General features: G+C 37.1%; 1 protein-coding gene across 1 annotated transcript in view; it reads left to right on the top strand.

The window, feature by feature from the left end:
- Positions 1-21,365, top strand: part of LOC126817916 (solute carrier family 2, facilitated glucose transporter member 1) — a 64,541-nt gene extending 43,176 nt beyond the window's left edge. Inside the window, exons 8-11 of the mRNA XM_050545088.2 lie at positions 18,337-18,549; positions 19,799-19,874; positions 20,705-20,832; positions 21,067-21,365. Of these exons, the coding sequence (XP_050401045.1) occupies positions 18,337-18,549; positions 19,799-19,874; positions 20,705-20,832; positions 21,067-21,288 (639 nt within the window). The 3' untranslated portion in view covers positions 21,289-21,365. The remainder of the gene's footprint in view (positions 1-18,336; positions 18,550-19,798; positions 19,875-20,704; positions 20,833-21,066) is intronic.
- The last annotated feature ends 204 nt before the right edge of the window (positions 21,366-21,569 follow it).

Below are 21,569 nucleotides of genomic sequence, written 5' to 3'. Positions count from 1 at the left end.
AATAGCAGGGTCGTACTTCTTATCGTCACCGCTTACAGAAAAGGAATAACAGTATTCGCAGTAGTCAGGTCGCTTAGGTGAAAACTCGTTCACTTTTTGACCAAAGTATGAAAATATTGGCATACAGTTAGATTTTTGATGTCCTCTTTCGAATAAGAACGGGACTCGTGCGATCTGATCTCATTTTAGGTCGCAATTTGGGTTCAAAATAGCGGCTTCTGAAAGAAGCTAATTTGGTTATTTCAGCTTTACGGTATGATAGATTGATTTAAGTATCGAAATCTATGTTTTATAACCCGTTGAATTCATCACAATATTTTCTTTACAATATATGCAAGTGCAGTTCCGGCCCATGGGTACAGCAACTTGAATTAGTCCAATGTAGGCTTTTGGACCGAAATCCCATTCTACGCCCAACTGGGGATTGAAATGGACGAAAAACATTCCCGTCGATACACCGGATCTAAGGTCTGCATTTTATATTAGAATCAGCTAGGACACAATAGGTTTTTAGTTCTGGCTTGTACATACTTTTTGAATCAAGTTTTACTAAAAAATCAAGGGGTTTTGGGGGATTATTTTGCAGGATCTATCCCTTGGTTTATTGTAGCTGAAATGTTTACCCAGCAATCAAAATCATCCGCCATGACAGTTTCTGTATTTTTTAATACATTGTCCGGATTTATAGTATCATTTGTCTTTCCCGATATCCAAGTAAGTTTAAGTTTTATATTAGAACATAAACAGTACAAACGATCATAGGCGTACGAGCCCGATGAAATTGTTATTTCTGGGACGGAGGTGGGGAATGAAATGTCGGAAAAAAGACCCGTTTAGAGTTCGCGAGCGTCGAAGGCGCGAAGCGTATCGTTTGGGGTTATGGGGCTATGGGTGGCCTCCCTAGGTAATTTTGAAAGTCAGACGGCCGAAAATGCATTTGCAACCGAAATTCTAGACGTGGTCACCGATTGTCTTCAATAAATATTTTTAGAAATTTAGAGGGTCGCAAACGCGTTTTCCTGCTATTCCAGACCGTGAGTACAGCTACTTAAAAATGGTTCAATATAACTTTATCTTTGTTTACATAGCTAACCAGGTTTTTTTAGAATTGAAATGTAGTAAATAGGTTAAGTATTCTCTATGCAAATGCATTTGTGTATTTAAAAAGGTATCCAAAGGCCAAAACCACGCTAGATTATTTATGATGATATATGATATATGTTTATTCAAGTAAGTATTCAAGGCCAAAACCCCATATTACAGGGGTCTGGGTCACCGAATGGTCTAACGCGTGGACTTTTAACAGATTGTACATGATAAGGAGTAGGGCCACCTCGTGGGGGTTTTCTGGGAAATCCAGTTTGCTACTCCTTCTAAAGACAATTGTTCAAGTCTGGGAACAAGCACTAAATTTGTATGGGTGTCTCGGGTCATTTTTTAAAAAAAAAAACGCTTTAGCCACCTGAATTTTCAAAATAACCGTCATTTTTTCAGAGTGACAGTCATTTTTCAGAATGACCGTCATTTTTTCAGAATGACCGTCATTTTTTCAGATATACAGTGTAACGTGTAAGTTAATTCCATTGCGAATACTAGAGACTTTTGGCAAACGTAATTTCCTGGTCCGTATCGCGTATCCGTATCAACTTTGTTTGTGACATCATCAGTGTGTGTCTATTTCTCATACGTGATACGGCACGCGGATACGACAGCACAAGGTCCGTATAAAATCGTCGTCTTTTTGCCTTTTTTTTTTTGCTACTTTTAGACGCTGAAATTTTGTGCCATAGCGTTTTTGTGAATCTATGTGTATCCTAGAACACGAAGGTGTATATTTGATGTCATTTTAACCATGATAAAGACTGAAATTTTGATGAGTTTTTCTCTGAATTTTCATATTTGTCCTGTCTGTCTGCATGCTGCTTGATCTACGTACTAAATTTAGGGAAGTTGGGACCTAGAAAATCTGTAAATGATAAACATTCTGAAATGATACATTAGTGAAACCAAAAATAGCTGTCAAGTCGAAGATTTTTAATAAGATTCGACATTAAATTGTTTTTAATAGCTCAGCGACTGTCGAGCGACCTCACACCCTAATATAATTTGTAGGCTAGGCAATTGACTAGTACTGATTGTGATCTTACGTACGCGGCGCGAAAATCTGCCAAAACTCTAAAGCTATACATTGACGCAACGTATCTCGTATCCGTATCGTGATTCACGATGGGAACAATTCTTTGTCTTTATGCCCACTTAAAGATATCTGTATGGAACATTCTAAACACATCAACCTATTATAAGAGATAAAATGTTTGCAAATTATAAGTTTATCAGGGTTATTCATTTTTGTGTTTCCATGGAATTGTTAATCTAAATGTAGGCCGATCATTTAATCCGTTAATGGTATTGACATGGAACTTGTTACACATATTAACCTAGTATAACATGTGTACTTTTTGCTAATTTGAATAAGAAATTCTAAGCTGAATAATATTTGTGTTTCTGTAGAAACACATTTGAATTTAGTTTTTGGTATGCAGTTATTAGTCTGCAGCACAGTAACCATTAAATATATATTTGTGAAACTTCATGAACTTTTGGTGTCCGATGGTTGTTTGTTATATAATTGAACTCAAATTATGTTTACTATGATTAGGTAAAATAATCGGGATGCCTGATAATATTTGTTATACATCTTACAATATGTAGCCCTATTATATAGGCTACACTATTTAATAAATAGTATTTTTTTTTATTTGGTTGTTGATTACCATAATGGATGGATTGTTTATTCCAAAATCATGCCCAAGGGCGGACCAAGGACTCGGGATGTTGATGGCCGAGTCTTCTTGGTAATACTTAAATAAAATTTCAAGACATTTAATTTCACCGTATTTTTGTGTTTTATAGGAATATATTCAAGACTATTCGTTTGTACCATTTATCTGCTTAGCGGCCATGTTCTGGATTTACTTCTATTTCAAACTACCGGAAACCAAGGGAAGAACTATTGAAGACGTAGCTGACCAATTCCGATCAAAGAAAACAAAAACCATTTTAAAACTTATTGAGAGTGATGCTGTATCCAATTCAATTGATTACTCTGCCGAAACTGTATCCACACGATTATAAAATTGTATGTAGATTAAACATGAATTTCTCTGGTTATAAATAAATTTTGTTAAATTCTTTACTAGAGAGTCAACAGTTGAGAATCACTTCAAGTCTTAAAGGACAGACGTTTTTTACGTTTTTGCCCGATTTGGAAATATTGAAATCAAATCCTAATTCTAAGCACAAAAGGATGATTGTCGGACCCACATATGCAAATTCCAATGAGCTTTATAATTAATAGAACCGGGGGATTTTTTTATGGCTCTTATATTAAATTTTGGTGCCACGAAGTTTTTGTACAGATATGATATATGATTTTGTTTTTAGTTTATAAAAGGGGCATGTTAAAATATGTTCACAATTTTTAATTATATTTAATTATCAGTATTAGGAAAATATATTTTAATGCACCATTTCGACTGTTTCCGCACTAGAAAGGTTAGTTAAAGTGAAACACGCCTTAATTTCTCTCTAAAAATCACGATAAACTTGAATCTATAATTTAAAGCTTGCCAGAATTTGAAAACGCTTCAAATTCACTACAGATAAAGGGAAATTAGGAAAATTAGTCTAATAATGTATAACAGGGGTAAGGTTATGGGGGAACTACATTTTTCTGCTGTGCTGCTGCGGCGTAATATATTTCTTTCTTTTGAAACCTGAAATTATCGCATCTCTAATGTTAGAAATCAAAATCCGCGAGTTTCCAGAAAAAATAGGGTCAGTGGGAAATTGTAGTACAAGGCTGAAATTCATTATATTTTGTACAATAACGTCCCAGGGAATTGTTATCACCTGATATTTGATCGTCTGTCACCAGAAATTTATTAATTTTGATATAAACTTATGCCGTTTTGTAAAGTCTACGTTATAAATACGTCACAATAACATTTCCCTCTATTACAAAATTTTGTTACAGGTTTTAATTGCGATCTGATGTTTCTGAATTTGTTTATGGGTTGTTTTAGCTGTCTGGACGACATAGCTTCTGATGGTTAGGCCTATATCCTTCGTTGTCTGGCAACCCATGTTTAACAATTGCACCAAGAACTCCAGATCTGTCACCTTGGCCAATCTTTAAAAATTCATTGAAGAACCATGACTTTTATCGAGTTCACAAGATGAGTATACATGTACATGCAAATTATAAATGTTATACTGATCAGATCAAATTGCAGGAACGTGCCTAGACAATGTCATCGACGGTAGAAATAAATATATATCTCTGACTTAGCGGTATTAAAAGATAAGCTTACCAATGATGTGCGTAATATAAAGAAACACGCCCATCCTCTTTAAAATCTCCAATAAAAATTCTCCATGATTCAAGCGGATCGAATAAAATACGATAAGATGTTCGATAACTATCTATTGTGGATTTCGTTTTATCAATTCAACGATATACATTAATATATTGCATACTATAGTTTAAATCTTAAATATGTCGGAGGAAGAGGAAAAAAAGCCCAAAGCGGTAAGATTTCTAATTTTTCTAAATAATATTTAGGCCTATGTGAATGGAAAAGCACAGTCCAGGCAATTTATTGAACAACCAGTTGTATTTCTATATCTTTATAAGTTTGTTTCACAATTCAATATCCTCCATCGCACATTCATAACCTAGATTGTTATAGTTTATCATAAATTATAATCAGCTACAGTATGCGTTATACTTTGACATATAGGCCTAACTCTATGAATATCTATATAATTGCAAGTCTTTCTTTAGTTAAAGATACATTGTGGGAGATTTTGATAGAGAGTTGGCCATTCTTGCTATAACAGTTCAAAAGTAGACGATGAAAGAAGAATATATTGAAAATTCCAGTCAAATTTCTCTATTCTGAACAAAGTTATCATCGTTGTAATATTTGACTACAAATGGTAGTCAAATATATCTTCACCTTGGTCGATCGTTTGATTGACAGGCGTTAACTCCACCTATATAATCTCGATTATCAAGAAACGTTTTCAATGGCTTGAGACGGGGTTGCAGTTCAATTCGTATCACATTTATTTTTACTACAAATTAAAAATAAGACTTTTATTATATAGATAAGAAGCGAAAGTTTGAAAGGAATGGACCAAATCAATGAGGCATATAATTATAGCCGACTTCTTGTTAGCCTGCGTGTACTCTTGTGCTGTAACGTGACTACGTGACTCCCGAAGCAGACAAATAAGAAACAGTGATCCAATGGGGCTGCGATGTTTATCAATTTCAATAATTTTTCTGTAAACGCAAGTGACAAAAGAGCGTATAATACCAACATCCAAACTCTCATTTTAACCACAACTGAACATAATATCAAGGCCGTATATATCGAACTTTCAATCAAATTTACTGACATGCGGCATCGCTCAACAGCGGCCTCGCTTCGTACACTCTATCATTTAGCCTCGATCTAACTGATGACGTCAACGTAACGGTTAATAATCTCCGCATGGGGCGCCATTTTTGATTTAATCAATCAGTGAAATCCTATTTAAATCCAAGCTGTAGTCGAGCCATCCGTGGGTCTACAGAGTTGATTTTGGGCTTGTTGTTTAAATAAAGATCTAATTTATAATTTCTATAACATCTGAAGCCTAAATTTATTAAGACTTGCAATAATCAGATTTAGCTCTTGCATAATGTATGTTTAATTAGACATTAATTAACTTACCAAAACCATAATCCAACTCTCGATGCCATCGGATGGTTGCGATATAACTAGATTTAAATACGTTTTGTGGTCGATGCCGTTACCTTAAAAATAGATAATCGAGACTTTGGTTATTATCGCAACAATTGTTGTAATGGCAATCGAGGCTATAATTGTATCGCCGATATCTAGGCTCAGAGGGAAGTAATTTGACTGACATTTTCAGCATATTCTATTTTCAATATCTATTTTTTAACTATTATATCGAGAACTGTTTGCTCTTTATCTAATCTTATCTAATGTCGCTTTAACTACATCTTTCCCGCGTGTGATTTATTCACCATTAATTTTGCACTACCAAAAAGAAAAAGAAAAAGGTTGTAAGCACCTCTGCGTTGAAGCACATCGGGTGATATTTAAGTTCATTTAATCTATACTATATACAATATACTTTTTGAATTTTTTACAGGGTGGTTTTAACAGGAACATAGCGTTTGCAACTATGTCATGTATTGTTGGATCATCATTTCAATATGGTTATAACATTTCTGTTCTTAATGTACCAGAAGAGGTAAAATTATTTCACGTTAAACTAGTTTGTTAGTCTTGTCTGTATAAAAGCCATGCTGTTAAATATTCCTCATGCACCATTCCTACCATTTATACAGTCCCTCAATTTAATTCCAAAACAAGCATTGTATTTTGTTAAATTGAACATAACTTTGACTTGTCAAACCATTAACTATGTAACTTCATTTCAACAAGTCGGTATTAAGAGCATCTGGCCAACAGACAAACCACGTCGACTTTTGCCATGGTGCCAAAATTTTGAAACGGAACAAATATAATTAAGCACAAAAAGAGCAACATTACTACCAAAAGCGGTTGAAATCGATGAATAACTTTTAAGAACTCGAAAATAAGACAAAATGTGTCTAAATTTACCATATAGAGGTAACCTAATTATAACACATAACATCGTGATATTGAGGTAACTTAATTATAACACATAATATCGTGATATTGATATAACACATAATATCGTGATATTGATATAACACATAATATCGTGATATTGCAGATGGTAAAGGGGTTCATAAATAGCAGTTATGAGGTGAGGTATAATGAAACTATACCGGGTGAGGTGCTAACCAACTTATGGGCTATGGCAACTTCAGGATTTGTTATTGGTGCTATGGCAGGAGCTTTATTAGCTGGACCAATAAGTGGACGTTATGGAAGGTATTTCCTATTAATACTAAAAGAGCATTATCAAGATGGAGATACATTTTATTAATTTCAGATAAAATGATATTCAAAATAAACTTAATTATCTATGCACTGACCTCCTCTCTTAATATAAAAATATATTTTTAGTAAAAAAGCATTACTCTTCAACAATACTTTTGCACTACTTGCAAGTGCATTTTCTGGTTCTGCTAAATTCCTGGGATTAGTTGAAATGCTGATTGTTGGAAGACTTTTTGTTGGTATCAATTCAGGTAATATTACTTTTTCCAATTGCATTTAAATTGTATTCTTTATGATCTAAAATCGCCATTTTGACAGGTAAAATTGTTGTTCATTTTTGTAATTAAGAGATTTAGTGTTGAATGTTGAATTATTTCTCTCAGAAATTAAAACCGTTGACTTAAAGATATATAATGTAAGATTTAGATAAAGAACTTGTAGTTCTTGATATAATAGTTCAAAAATAGATAATGCAAAATGAATATATTGAAAATTTCATTTCGGTGCTGGTTTTTAGAGACAGCCTCGCGTTTCCATTTTAAAATTATATTATTAATTGGCCGAACCGTTCTAATCTACTTAAAATCAGAGCCATCCAATGATCTAGAGAGTTGATTATAATCTTGTCATGTTAATAAATGTCTAATTAATAATTTATATAACATTTAAAGGTTAAAGACAGACCTGCCATAGACATATTTAGCTCTTGAATAATGTATCTTAAGTATGCGCATAGTAACTATTGTAACATTTATTAGATGCACTGAACCCCACATGCTATTGACAATATCAACATTATGATAAAGATGTACTGACCATCAGAGATATCGATTATGTTTAATTACAGATATTAATGGCCGATACGGAGTAGATATAGATCAGCTATCAAGGGCGGATCTAGTGGGAGCGTACCCGGCGCCCGCCCCCCCCCCTCCCAATTGAATTCAAGAGGCGCACTTTAGAATCGGATTCTTGTCTCAGATCAGTAGAAATGGCATTTCCGTGATTCTAGTTTTCGCAAGTTCCGGGTGAGTCCACCCCGACCCCGCGTTGGTCGCGTCGTCGTGCCTTCTGCGCTTTCAGCGTGAGGCTTCGCCGCTCATGCGTCCCCATATCCATCTCTGGATCCACCCTTGCTATACAATAACGGGTGGTTGGATGGCTGAATGGTTAGCGTGAGCGTGCTGTATCATAAAGTCTGTCATTGAGTCGACTGGCGTGGTTTTGGAATCCCCGGTTGTACGTGGCAAGGAGTAGGGTCGCCTGTTCAACCTCGTGGGGTTTTTCCGGGGCCTCCGGTTTCCTCCCACTGCTAAAGACCCCTACGCGCAAGCGAATTATGTAAATAAAATTAAACCATATGTAAGTCCCGAAATGACCTAGTTTGTGTCGAGTGGACGTTAAACTCCATTTCTCTCTCTCTCGCTATACAATAACAGGACTCCATATTTCATGACACGCAGCCGTCTATGTAAGACCGACTCCTTGTATGATGAAATCATTGAGTCAACTGGCCTGGTTTCTATTTCCCGGGGCTGAATATACTTGCCCCCTCCCCACCCCCCCAAAAAAAATTACATAGTAGGCCCCAACTCCTATTTATTTACAACAATTATTAGGGTTAGTTAAAGACCACGTAACACATAAGAGTAAAAATCTTAATTGAATGTACTTTGTGTGTGTTAGTTATATTTTATGTCCGCTTCCACCGAGGTGATATCGCAGACAATTGAATATATCCATTTTACGGCAAGTTCAAACCAATCTGATTAAAATTAATTCAGCTATTGAGGTTTAAGTATCCGAAAGCCAAAAACGGTTTTCAAATTTTCAATTACAACCTTAATCCGGTTGATTGGCTGGTGACGTCACAGACACTACACATCAAAGGGTGCCGCGGTCGACTTACCAAAACTCGGTGAGTCGGCGATATGGGAAGACCCCTATTTACATCCCGCTTCTACTCGTTTCCACTGGCAACCTTTGATAAAACTGTCCTGTTTATTTCCAATACAGGCATAAAAGTATCCGTGTATCAGAAATGTACCGAAAGAGTACTGTTCATTTCTGAGACACGGATACTTTCATGCCGTTTTAGATACCTATCAAGCAATAAGCAGCGGACGTTTAGTCCGACCCAGATCGCAATTGATATAGATGGCTCTATACAATGTACAAGGATAATGTACATGAAACAACTAGTCAAAATCATAGTAACAAAACAAAATGGCGGGGGGGGGGGGAACTACAGGGCAGTTCAAAAACATATATAATGACATTAAATTAACATAACAACATATTACACAAATCAATTAGTATGCATATCAATTGGCATCTATTTCATAATTTGGTTTGATTTATATTACTATGCAAAATATATAAATTAGAATATTGAATAATTATTTTAATTAATTGTGATGATAGAAGGCGCAGTTCTCTTGCTGGACACTTCACAGGCATTGAAAATAAGCAGGATGAAAAAAAACGCCTAGAAAGTCATAAACTTTATTACGAATAAATTTCAACGGAAGAACTATCCGCCGATGCATACTTTCACCAGGAATGACCCACGTTTCGCATTTCCTTTACACTATATTTAATAATATCGCAGTCCTCTACGCCATAGACAAGTTGTTATGACGATGTGGTCTAAACAAACACGTGATTGTTTTACGCTCAGAGTATCATGGCAAGACGCACGTGTAAATACTACTCAGGTCGTCTCTCGACTGCGAAATCATTCTACCATGAAATGTAACGTGAGGCTCAGAAAGGGATAAATAATGAAAGAGCAGAAAGTATTTGTCACTTTTCGGTTGAAACGACGCGATAATAAATACTATTTTTCACATTTTGCTTCACAATACTCGATAGAAATGTGATGTAAGTAAGTTATTAGCACCTTTCCTCGGTGTATCGGTGAATATCAGGAAAGTGTGCTAATAACTACTACATACATTATCTATACAATACACACCACCAGTTGACAAGTCGGTTCAATTAACATGTGACTGGCATAATCATAATCGCCGAATTATCGTCTTGCGTTGTTATAGATTAGACATTTGTGATTGGAATATTTTAGAGTGAATTTAAAATGCCGTATCATGCCATAGATCCATTTAAGGTGCCATTGTTTATATAGGCCCCATGACAACTGAAGACGACCTAAGCAGTTAGCGCATTTACCGGTAATTTGGATAACCCCGTAATACTTGATATCCCAAACTATTCTGTATAAGTACAGAAATACAAATGGTGCCAGTCAATTGTCGATATATTCATTATATATAATAATAATAACCATTTCTATACACAAAGAACAACTTTTATCGTAACTCCATTTGAAATTCACAGCGAATATGGAATTTTCCGATGACCATAAATAGATCGCCCTCATTTCTCAGCCAATCAACGCTGGGAATCTTATTGCCATGTACGGTTCCATGCACTACGAGCGTAGTAACTGAGGTTAAACTTTGGCGCGAAAATTGCATGGGATTCTAAATTGGATCTTAAATTAAAATGAATTACAAAACAAATTATTCCGTAGTCAATTGTTTTATTTAATTAAGGGGATTAAGGAATCAGTCAGGCGTTAATGAATATACACACGCCGGCTGTATATAGGTTTTTATACCGGAGCACTTTGCTTTTCCACATAAAGCCAGCGGATTCTTTTTCCCCACGGGTTTTTTTTCAATCCGCCCTGATTGTGTGTTTTTAACAATTTTCAAATGTAAATAATTTACAACCTGTTCATAATATTCATTTTATTGGACGTTAAATCTGTAATAAACAACAACAACAAACATTCCGAATATGCATTCGGTCACTGTGACGTCACTGGCGTCTGAAGGGATTAAGAGTGTTTTCGATAATTGGCAAAGTCGTTTTTAAATTAATTTCAATCAGATTGGTAGGAACTTGCCGTAAAGTTGATATAGTAACCATTGTCTACCAGTATCGAAAAGTTCCCAAGAACATCTTATGTGCATTTTAAGATTCTATCTGTATAAAACAATGTACAAATTAAAACACAAACACTTCTGTTTACTTTTTGAAATCCATATAATACACAAAATGTACAAAATACTTTAAATATCTATACAACTTTCTTGTAAATGTCAATGTGTATATGTATATAGTATTGTAGTTAACAAGGTGATTGTCAAATATGCATCCTCGTCAACTAAAGTTATGTGATCAAGTTATGTTTCATTTGGATCCTCCTCATAAAAATACCCCTACTAAACTCTCTTTGTCGTGTTGTTCATAACTCAAGCGTAACATTCAATATGTAAAAGCCACGAAAAAAATATGAATACGGCACCCCCTGACTTAAACATGATAAACATTGTATTGGTGTGATGTTTTAGTTTAACCCCGTAAAATATGCCAAAACAGTGTTTACAGAAGACTGAAACTTATAGGGGTGCCCCCCCCCCCAGTGGGAGGGTGACCCTCCCACACTCCCCGTATCACGCTACATCGGCGTCAAAGATTGTCAACATTTTATACAATTTCATTTGTTTATATATTTGTCTCCAGGTTTTAATTGTGTGGTGATGCCAATGTATGTGACAGAAATATCACCTGTAGCAATACGTGGTATACTGGGTACAGGACATCAGATTGGTATTGGTATCAGCATTATATTATCTAATTGTTTGGGCCTTTCTAAAGTTCTGGGAACAGAGGAAGGATGGCCCTACTTATTTGGTAAGATGTTATCTCTAAACTTAGCGAATATAAATAGCACCATTATTTGAAATGGTGTTATTACTTATATTGGGATACAATTGCAAAGTCTTACTAGAATAACGATGACGTTGGTTTACGAGTAGTTTAAAATAATTATGAACAATATTTAGTGTCTTCTTGAATCGATAAGCGACCGTATTTAAACTGTAGTGGGCATCTTATAGTTCAGTTTAAAATATATATTTGACAGTGACCGTTGCGGCACTAGCAGTATTCCAGTTGTGTACGTTACCAATGTGTCCCGAAAGTCCTAGATTTCAACTGATAACCCAAAACAACGAAAAGGGTGCCGAATCAGGTAGGCTATTACTGATACAATCTTCTACATTTTATTCATGTACATGTATTATAAGATTGACTATAATTATTTTGTATTTCTTTTTGTATATATAAAATTGACTATTTCTGTTATTTTGTATTTGTACATCTGTATAAGTGACTATATGAAACCATCGTGTTATATATTATTTTTACTTGTATTATTGCACCAGCTTTAAAATGGTTACGTCGTTCATCAGATGTTCATGATGATATCAATGAAATGAAGATAGAACGTAGAGAATTACAACTTCTGAAAAAGGTCAGTTGTATTCTTTAAAGAAACCTGTCACCCATTTAATCAAGGCACTGCTGTCTTAACTATTGTCTTAACTATCAATATAATATGTATTGGTATACGCTTTTAGGTTACAAGGTGGTCATCAACAAGTATCGGGTTTCACCGGTATCAACCCTAATATTACACGGTCACATCAATCCCGTTATAAATAAAATGTTTAAAAAAGGATTACAGAGAAAAAAAACCACTTTGTATCAATGCAACGCCGCACTGGTCGTAGATGCCATTCCTAGTCATTTCGGGCCAGACCCCGAAATTGAGCTTCAGCAGGGCGGAAAGGGGGGGGGGGGGCTCTGCCTGTGTGTTGAGCTTTGTGTTTAATGGCATGTGTATATCAACTAGGTTGGTACGCATGTGTGTGTCCATAGAGGTTGGTTTGTGGGGAGAATATTTTTTTCTCCAACCTTATTCCAAACAAACGTCCGAAGCATTGCCGCCGTTTTGGCCTTACTCCACCCATGTATATATCTAACTAAGCTGAAATATGTTCGATGAGCTCCTGCGTTTATAATTCCTCCAGTAATACCCCAGACCTCACGCCAGACTTGACGTTGTCTCTACCTGGCACCACAACTGTTTAAATTCCTGAAGACCCTCTGTGCGTTCACGGTGTAGGCTGATTTTACATTATTCTATCTAGTCATAATAAACATTATTTGCCGATAAAGACAATAGAATGGAAGCATATAACTACCATTCGTAATTTCTACTTTTCGCCTCTTCAAAATGTGAGGCGACAATACGCTATACAAGCCAAAATCAACTCGAAAATAGGAAATTAAGAAATAACACACAGCGATAATAGCGCCCCTCGTTTTTTCTTTTTCCTAATTTCTTATTTTCGACTTGAATTTTGTCTTGTATAGCGTCTTGTCGACTTTCGACTTAGTCATATTTTTGTATTTATTGATGTCAGTAAGAAGGCGCCAACACGCATACCAAGCCAAAATGCAACTCGATAATTAGAAATTAGGAAATTAACACACCACGCTATTAGCGATTTTTCGACTTTTCGCCTCGGAAAGTGTTGTAGTCTCAGTTTTCCAGGTCGCATTTGAATACTCGCAATCAGACCTCACACTGTATTTCATTCTTTTTCGTCAAAATGGATAATAATTTTTTATATAAAAAAAATGTCACAAGGTCTGACATTGATTCAAGTGGTGTGGTTTCGATTCCCCGCTTAAACATGACAAGGGAGTAGGATTGCTTGTCCAACCTTGTGGGTTTTCTCCGGATACCCAAGTTTCTATCCACTGCTAAAGACCCCTACGTGCAAACGAATTATTGAAATGATTTAGTTTGCAACGAGTGGATGTTAAGCCAGCCTGGAGGTCGGGTGTTCGATCCCTGCATTGGTCGAGAAAGTTCATCCATATTTTCTGGCGGATTCCCCCTTGTCAGTGATGCAGGACGTGGAGATCGGGTGTTCTATCCCTGCATTGGCCGAGAAAGTTCATCCAGATTTTCCGGCGGATTTCCCCTTATCAGTGATGCAGGACGGGGGGGGGGGGGGGGCTGACAAGGACAACTGTCGCATACCAAGCCAAAATGCAACTCGAAAAGTAAACATTAGGAAATAAACACACGCGCTATTAGCGACCTATCATTTTGGCCTGCTGTCGTACTGGCGACTTTTCGAGTTTCGCCTCGGAAGTGGTTGTAGTCACAATTTGTCAGGTCGCATTTAAACACATGCAATTTGCTTTAACAAAATAGTCTGTATGAAAAAGTCTAGTATTGAAGGCGATATTAGCGACCTATGATTTTGGCTTACTGTCGTGCTGTCGACTTTTCGCCTCGGAAGTTGATGTAGTCTCTACTTTCAAGGTCACATTAGAATACGCGCATTGATAATTGAATTTCATTTAGGCCTACCGTGGTTTCATACCGCATATAAAATATACAGGTTTTCCCGATTGTATATTATTATTTTATTTCAAATTATATTATCACCATGGGTAGGAAATGTAAGAACGAGTCGAATAGTGACGTTTCAGTACCGCCGCCAAAATTCTCTAATGATTGTAAGCATGTCTTACAAATAATATTGAAATTTCTATGGGGATTCAGATTCTGGGTCATTACGGTACCTGCAATTAACAATAGGCCTATTGTACATGCAAAACGTTAAAAAGGGAAATAGCCCCCCCCCCCCCACCCCGCGTCCTGCATCACTGACAAGTGGGAATCCGCCGGAAAATCTGGATGAACTTTCTCGGCCAATGCAGGGATCGAACACCCGAACTCCACGTCCTGCATCACTGGCAAGGGGGAATCCGCCGGAAAATATGGATGAACTTTCTCGGCCAATGCAGGGATCGAACACGCGACCTCCAGGCCGGCTTAACATCAACTCGTTTCAAACTAAATCATTTCAATAATTCGTTTGCACGTAGGGTAACTTTAGCAGTGGATAGAAGCTGGGGTATGCGGAGAAAACCCACAAGGTTGGACAAGCGACCCTACTCCCTTGTCATGTTTAAGCGGGGAATCGAAACCACACCACTTGAATCAATGTCAGACCTTGTGATTTCACGCGCACGTGTTAAACCACTAGGCCACCCAATCCCCATGTATGTTGTTGTATATTGTATATATCGGTACGGGAAATTTGTTTTATAATATGCAAAACGTTAAAAAGGGAAATAGCCCCCCCCACCCCCCACCCCGCGTCCTGCATCACTGACAAGTGGGAATCCGCCGGTAAATCTGGATGAACTTTCTCGGCCAATGCAGGGATCGAACACCCGAACTCCACGTCCTGCATCACTGACAAGGGGGAATCCGCCGGAAAGTCTGGATGAACTTTCTCGGCCAATGCAGGGATCGAACACCCGACCTCCAGGCCGGCTTAACATCAACTCGTTTCAAACTAAATCATTTCAATAATTCGTTTGCACGTAGGGTAACTTTAGCAGGGGATAGAAGCTGGGGTATGCGGAGAAAACCCACAAGGTTGGACAAGCGACCCTACCCCCTTGTCATGTTTAAGCGGGGAATCGAAACCACACCACTTGAATCAATGTCAGACCTTGTGATTTCACGCGCACGTGTTAAACCACTAGGCCACCCAATCCCCATGTATGTTGTTGTATATTGTATATATCGGTACGGGAAATTTGTTTTATAATAGGCCTTATAATAAAATTAAATTGTTGTAGACGAAGGTGTGTTTTTTTTATCAGACATTTTTGGCAGATAAAATATCACAGTTGGCGGAAAAAAAATTTGAACATTTTTTTTATATAAAAATTATTATCCATATTGACGGAAAAGAATGAAATACAATGTGAGCCGTGATTGCACGTATTCAAATGCGACCTGGAAAACTGAGACTACAACAACTTCCGAGTCGAAAAGTCGCTAATAGCGTGGTGTGTTAATTTCCTAATTTCTACTTTTCGAGTTGCATTTTGGCTTGGTATGCGTGTTGGCGCCTTCTTACTGACATTGATAAATACAAAAATATGACTAAGTCGAAAGTCGACAAGACGGTATACAAGCCAAAATGCAAGTCGAAAATAAGAAATTAGGAAAAAACGAGGGGCGCTATTATCGCTGTGTGTTATTTCTTAATTTCCTATTTTCGAGTTGATTTTGGCTTGTATAGCGTGTTGTCGCCTCACATTTTGTCATAACTTCTACTTTTCGACTTTCGTGTTTTGAAGAGGCGAAAAGTAGAAATTATGAATGGTAGTTATAGGCTTCCATACAATAGAGCCTTGAGAAAAAAATCTTATCTTTTACGTCTACATGATATTTAAATTGTAATATTTGATATGTGGATATTATTTTTAAATTCAGTGTGTAAATGGGTATGTATATATAAAGGATTTAAGTTCATATATTAAATTTGATATAAGATTTAAAACATTTGAATTTACATGCTGGGAGACGAATGTTTAAGGTAAACATACAAAATCTGCATTGTAAGTGTGTCTGTTATTAGATCGCTTAAAAACAAACAATTTGATCTGCAACCTCATTACCTAAGATATTCGTAGTTTCTGGGAAATAGGTGGCATACATTCGAAGATATGTTGTCAGTTAATATTTGGCACCGAAAAGGTAACAAGTACTATCGTAATATGGCCAGGAATCGAGTATGACGTCATCGCAGCCATCTTGGAATAGTGATGTCATATAAAAAATTGAAAAACTCTAATCTATGCGAAATTGTCCATAGGAACAAGCATGCTAAGTTTCATGTCGAATGTGGATCGTTCATGAATTGGTGGAGCCATAGGCTTGTTTTCGAAGAGCTTCGCCCCTAGGAACAACAAGTACCACCGTACTATGGACCAGGGCCCTAGCTGGGGCAAGCAACTGGAATCGGAAATTTTTGAAAGATAGTCTCTAACGTCATTTTGGCGCATATCTAGGGTTACTGCAAACCAAAAAAAAAACCCTCTCAGCGGCGCATATCTGGGGTTACTACAGACCAAAAAAAAACCTCTCAGCGGCGTGCCCCGTCTCCGCGATCAGTGCCCTCATTTTGCGGCGCCCCCCCCCCTTTCAAAATTCCTAGATCCGCCCCTGGTCATCGAAGCCATTTTGGAATGGTGACGTCATTGTCCTAGAAACAAGCATTCCAAGCCCCCCCAAAAAACCCTCTCAGCGGCGTGCCCCGTTTCCGCGGTCAGTGCCCTCATTTTGCCCTTTTCAAAATTCCTAGATCCGCCCCTGGTCATCGAAGCCATTTTGGAATGGTGACGTCATTGTCCTAGAAACAAGCATTCCAAGCCTGGGGCGGATAAAGGATTTTTTGCAGGAGGGGGTATGCTAGGTTCCTGAGACAATGTATCTTTTTTATTTTTTTATTTTTTTTTGGGGGGGGGGGGGGCAGTTATCTTGTAACCATACTATTGCATATTACTTTTAAACAGTTCTGATTGGTTTTACTGTCCAGATTGGGTAGTAATTATGCCCCTGGTTGAATTTTAATAACAGATAGATGACCATCTGATGATAACGGATAATGCACTCGACCGTGACACTTTTCTCATAAACCGTGTTGTTTTACAATTTTTTTATGTAGCTGAGCAGGCGGTTGTCGACGTATTATGCATTTTTGGGGTTATGCCCCCTGCCTTTTAAGCAAAATGTGAAATATGTACGTTTGTAGACCCTTCAGAGGGATAATTTGGTTTGGAGCATTGGGATCATGAGAGGACGAATCCTATCGATAATCAGGTTTTCGAACCTCCCGTTTTGGAGTTACCCTGGCGTATTTTGCATGGCACCTGATATCTGTTAAGATTTGTTGAAGATAAAACATCTGAAATAGCGGAGCCGTGCCTCGTCTCTGGCTATGACAAAATGTTGTAATTGTTTATATGCAACGATTATTGTTAAAATTACGACAATATTATTTATGTAAGGATTTTAACATGTTAATTTCAAGATTTCCTATGATTTAGTTTACAGTACTAGATTTAATGCGAAATAGTGACCTCAGAGGACCTATGATTATATGTATCATGATTCATCTTTCACAACAACTCTGTGGTGTATCAGCGGTAGGTTTCAAAATATTTTATACATAATTAATCTCATAAATGCCATCTTCTTAGTTTTAGTTATGTAAGATTTTTTTTACATCCTAGTCCAAACAAGAGAGCGTATCATTAAACCAAATATTAATTGGTGACCATGCTATAGATGAAAAAAAAAGATACCCAAAACGGTTTTCATGTAATGCCGTGCGCTTTTGTGAATTGCCTGTTGTGGTAACATTGTTTAAAATGACACAAGTAGGTTTTGGTATCAGGTCTAATAGTATCAGGCGCAATAGTTTGGACGATAAAGCTATTGGTGGACAGTCGACTGATGGTCACTAAAAGAAATGTTTGAACCCTGTACAACATCATCAACGGCAAATAGGCGGAGGGGTGGTCGTTCATTTTTAATGAAAGGTTTACTTGGGTTTTATTTCAGTTTGCTTCGTACTCGACGAGTATTTTTACACAGATATTGAACAGTGTGGAACTATCTACATATCTGGTAGTTGGCTTAAGTACACATGCCTTTCTTGTATGTGATATATTTACGGTTTTTGTGGAGAGATCAGGACGACGGGCCTTACATATGGCTGGTATGGCGGGAATGGCCGTCAGCTTGACCTTAATCACTTTCTGTTTTGTCTATCAAGTAAGTAATAAGATCAAGTTTAATAACACGTAGATCTGTATATTTGAGCCCTTACTCCACCAAGCATTATGTACGGTTTCAGTGTTGCCTAATACAATATTGTTAACATGTGAAGCATTGTGGTCATGAGAGGAAGAACCCTATCGATATTCAGCGTTCCGTGACTTTCCTTTCCAAACTTGGTATGAAGCTTTGTGACCATGCGAGGACAAAACCTATTGATATTCACCGTTCTGCGACTTTCCGTTCCGGGGTTACCCCCCCCCCCCACACACACACACACCCTTTGCCGAAAACCCATGCGGACGTGACAGAGTCTAGTTTTTGATGGATCTTTTTTTTTCCAAATTTGATGGGAAGGATTGGGGTTATGAGAGGATAAACATCCGCCCTGTACTGAAAACCTTGTAAACTTGATAGCGGCTATAGTTTTTCAGGGGAAGCATTGGGGTCATAATCATTGCCGGATTAACAATTTGAACAATTAGGTCCAGTCAAACATCCTGGCCACAAAAAAAAATAAAGTAAAAAAATAAATAAAATGTAATCTAGCTACTGTATTCTTATAGTAATTACAGTACTGTGAAAACATTTCTACCTTTTAACGGTGAACCCAAAATATCTGTATTTTCAGGCCACCTATCAAAATCTGTCTTGGGGCCAGCAGAGATTTAATCCGGCACTGGTCATGAGAGGATAAACCTTATTGATAATCGTCATTCTGCGAGCTTTTGTTCCATGGTCTCCACTTCCGGAATAATTCCCGCTTTGTCGTTAGAGGCATTAGTTTTTAACCGAATTGTTCAAGCTTTTAAACACGACAGAGATCAGATATCATGAAGGCGTCCGTATTAAATTTGGTTTACATCCAAGTTTTCCTTTTGGATAAGCTGCTGTTCAAATATAACAGCTGTATATGGCTATGTATACATGTCAAAATTTCGTTGATATTTTAACTAACAAATTATGGCACGACATGATAAATACAACTACACCTTCCTTGCTTTCACTGATGTAATGGTCTTACCTCCAGAAACTCTCACTGGCGCGCGCCCCTTCACCGGAGCCCAGGGTACATACCCTACCTGTCATACCGTAGATTCGCCACTGGTGATGAAAAGTGCACGTGCCGGGCTATAAACTTTTTCAAAATGAAAATCTGAACAGAAATCAGACATTTATCAATTTGGCGGCTGATTAGGTATGTAGGTATTATAATGTATTTCAGACATTGTCGTTCATATTTCAGGAAGATGTTGATTGGTTAAAATACGGTTCTCTGATTGGTGTTTTTGGCTTTGTTTTCTTCTTTAATATAGGCCCAGGTAAGAATCTGTGAGCATTATGACCATCGAATATTTGGATGATCTTTTAGAGGCATATATAATTTCCCTACACATTTGTTACTTTACATGTTTGAAAACGTTGAGAGAATACTCTTCGAAACGTCGCCTAAATAAATCAGTAATTGTTCTTCCATAAGTATGTTTTATAGTTTATTGAATATTTGAATGTAACAATATATTACCGTAAGATATTGTTATACCCAAAGATTCCCTTGTCATGATGCTCACAGAATCAGCGTCGGATGATTGGGCTTTGAACCAAGCGACCGGTCGGACTAATAAAGGTTGGCCAGTTAGCACTTTGGGGTGATCAGAACCCGTTGTCTTCAATAACATTCCCAAAGCAATGGTTACGAGCATCCCATCTCATCAACCACTGCTACACTAATTATGGTAAAGTGTTTTTTTTTTCTGATTGTTTCCTTTACCCTGGGCGGATAGTTACGATAATCCGCCCCTCTTGCATTTACTCTTGCGACCTGATATCGTCCATTCGAGATTTCAGTCTGGTTTAAAATGGTCTATCAATTGCCAAAAAGCCAAATCGATGTCCGCTTGAATGACGTATAACAGTATATTGTATTGATTTCGGAATATATATTGGAATGAAGAATTGGTTTCCTGCACTCACTGTGTTAGTTTCTAGATGGCCAAACCTTAATTTGATGGCTGTATCATCCTCTACCCGAAAGTCTGTCGGATTAATGTTTCCGGATTGGGCGTGAGAACAATTCAAAGTTACTCCACCATTCCCACAGTCCCTAATAAATAGAAATTAAGCTTTTGTTTTGTATTTTATTACTTTGTAGGATCCATACCATGGTTTATTGTTGCCGAAATGTTTACTCAACAGTCAAAATCTTCAGCCGTCACAATTTCTGTATTCTTTAATTTTATGTCTGCATCCATAGTATCATTTGTCTTCCCAAGTATTCAAGTAAGTTTGTGAAATTTTTGTTCCAGAAATTATTAAATTTCGAAACAATAGATGCACAATGTGTAGTATATTATTCATATTATAGTATCGGTGTTCAGTTCTACCGAGAAATGTAACCGCACATCGACCTTTACGTGTTAAGTTGCGGGCGGAATTATTGACGACAATTTATGGTGTCGGGGAAAAGCAAACATGTATGGTAATAGTTAACATTATTCAACTTGTATTTTACAGGAATATATCCAAAACTATTCGTTTGTGCCATTTATTGGCTTGATTGTAATGTTTTGGATTTACTTCTACTTTAAACTGCCAGAAACCAAGGGAAGGACAATTGAAGAAATAGCTGACCAATTTCGATCAAAGAAAACAAAAGCAATGTTAAAACTCATGGAGAGTGATGGCGTATCGAATTCACTTGATTATTCTACTGAAACTGTGAACACACAGTTATAAAATTACAAATGCGTACCCTCGTCTCCGAAATAATAATCAAATCTACCTACTTGATTTTATGTAAAATCAGGGTGGTCTTTACCCTTTAATTATTTTTCAATATTTTAATATATAATCATTTACTGAAAATATAGTTCTTGTTGTTAAATTTTGGCTAATCCTGTGGTCAGACTCACCGGGAAAACTACGTGTGCAGAATGTACAGCTAAATAACACGGTCGTCAAATCATAGAGAGCAAACGGCTTGGTTGCGTGTATACTATTTGCAATAAAGGTAATAA

The sequence above is a fragment of the Patella vulgata genome, chromosome 4, assembly GCF_932274485.2.
Source record: "Patella vulgata chromosome 4, xgPatVulg1.2, whole genome shotgun sequence".
NCBI lineage: Eukaryota > Metazoa > Mollusca > Gastropoda > Patellidae > Patella > Patella vulgata.
This window is presented reverse-complemented; position numbering and strand designations above follow the sequence as displayed.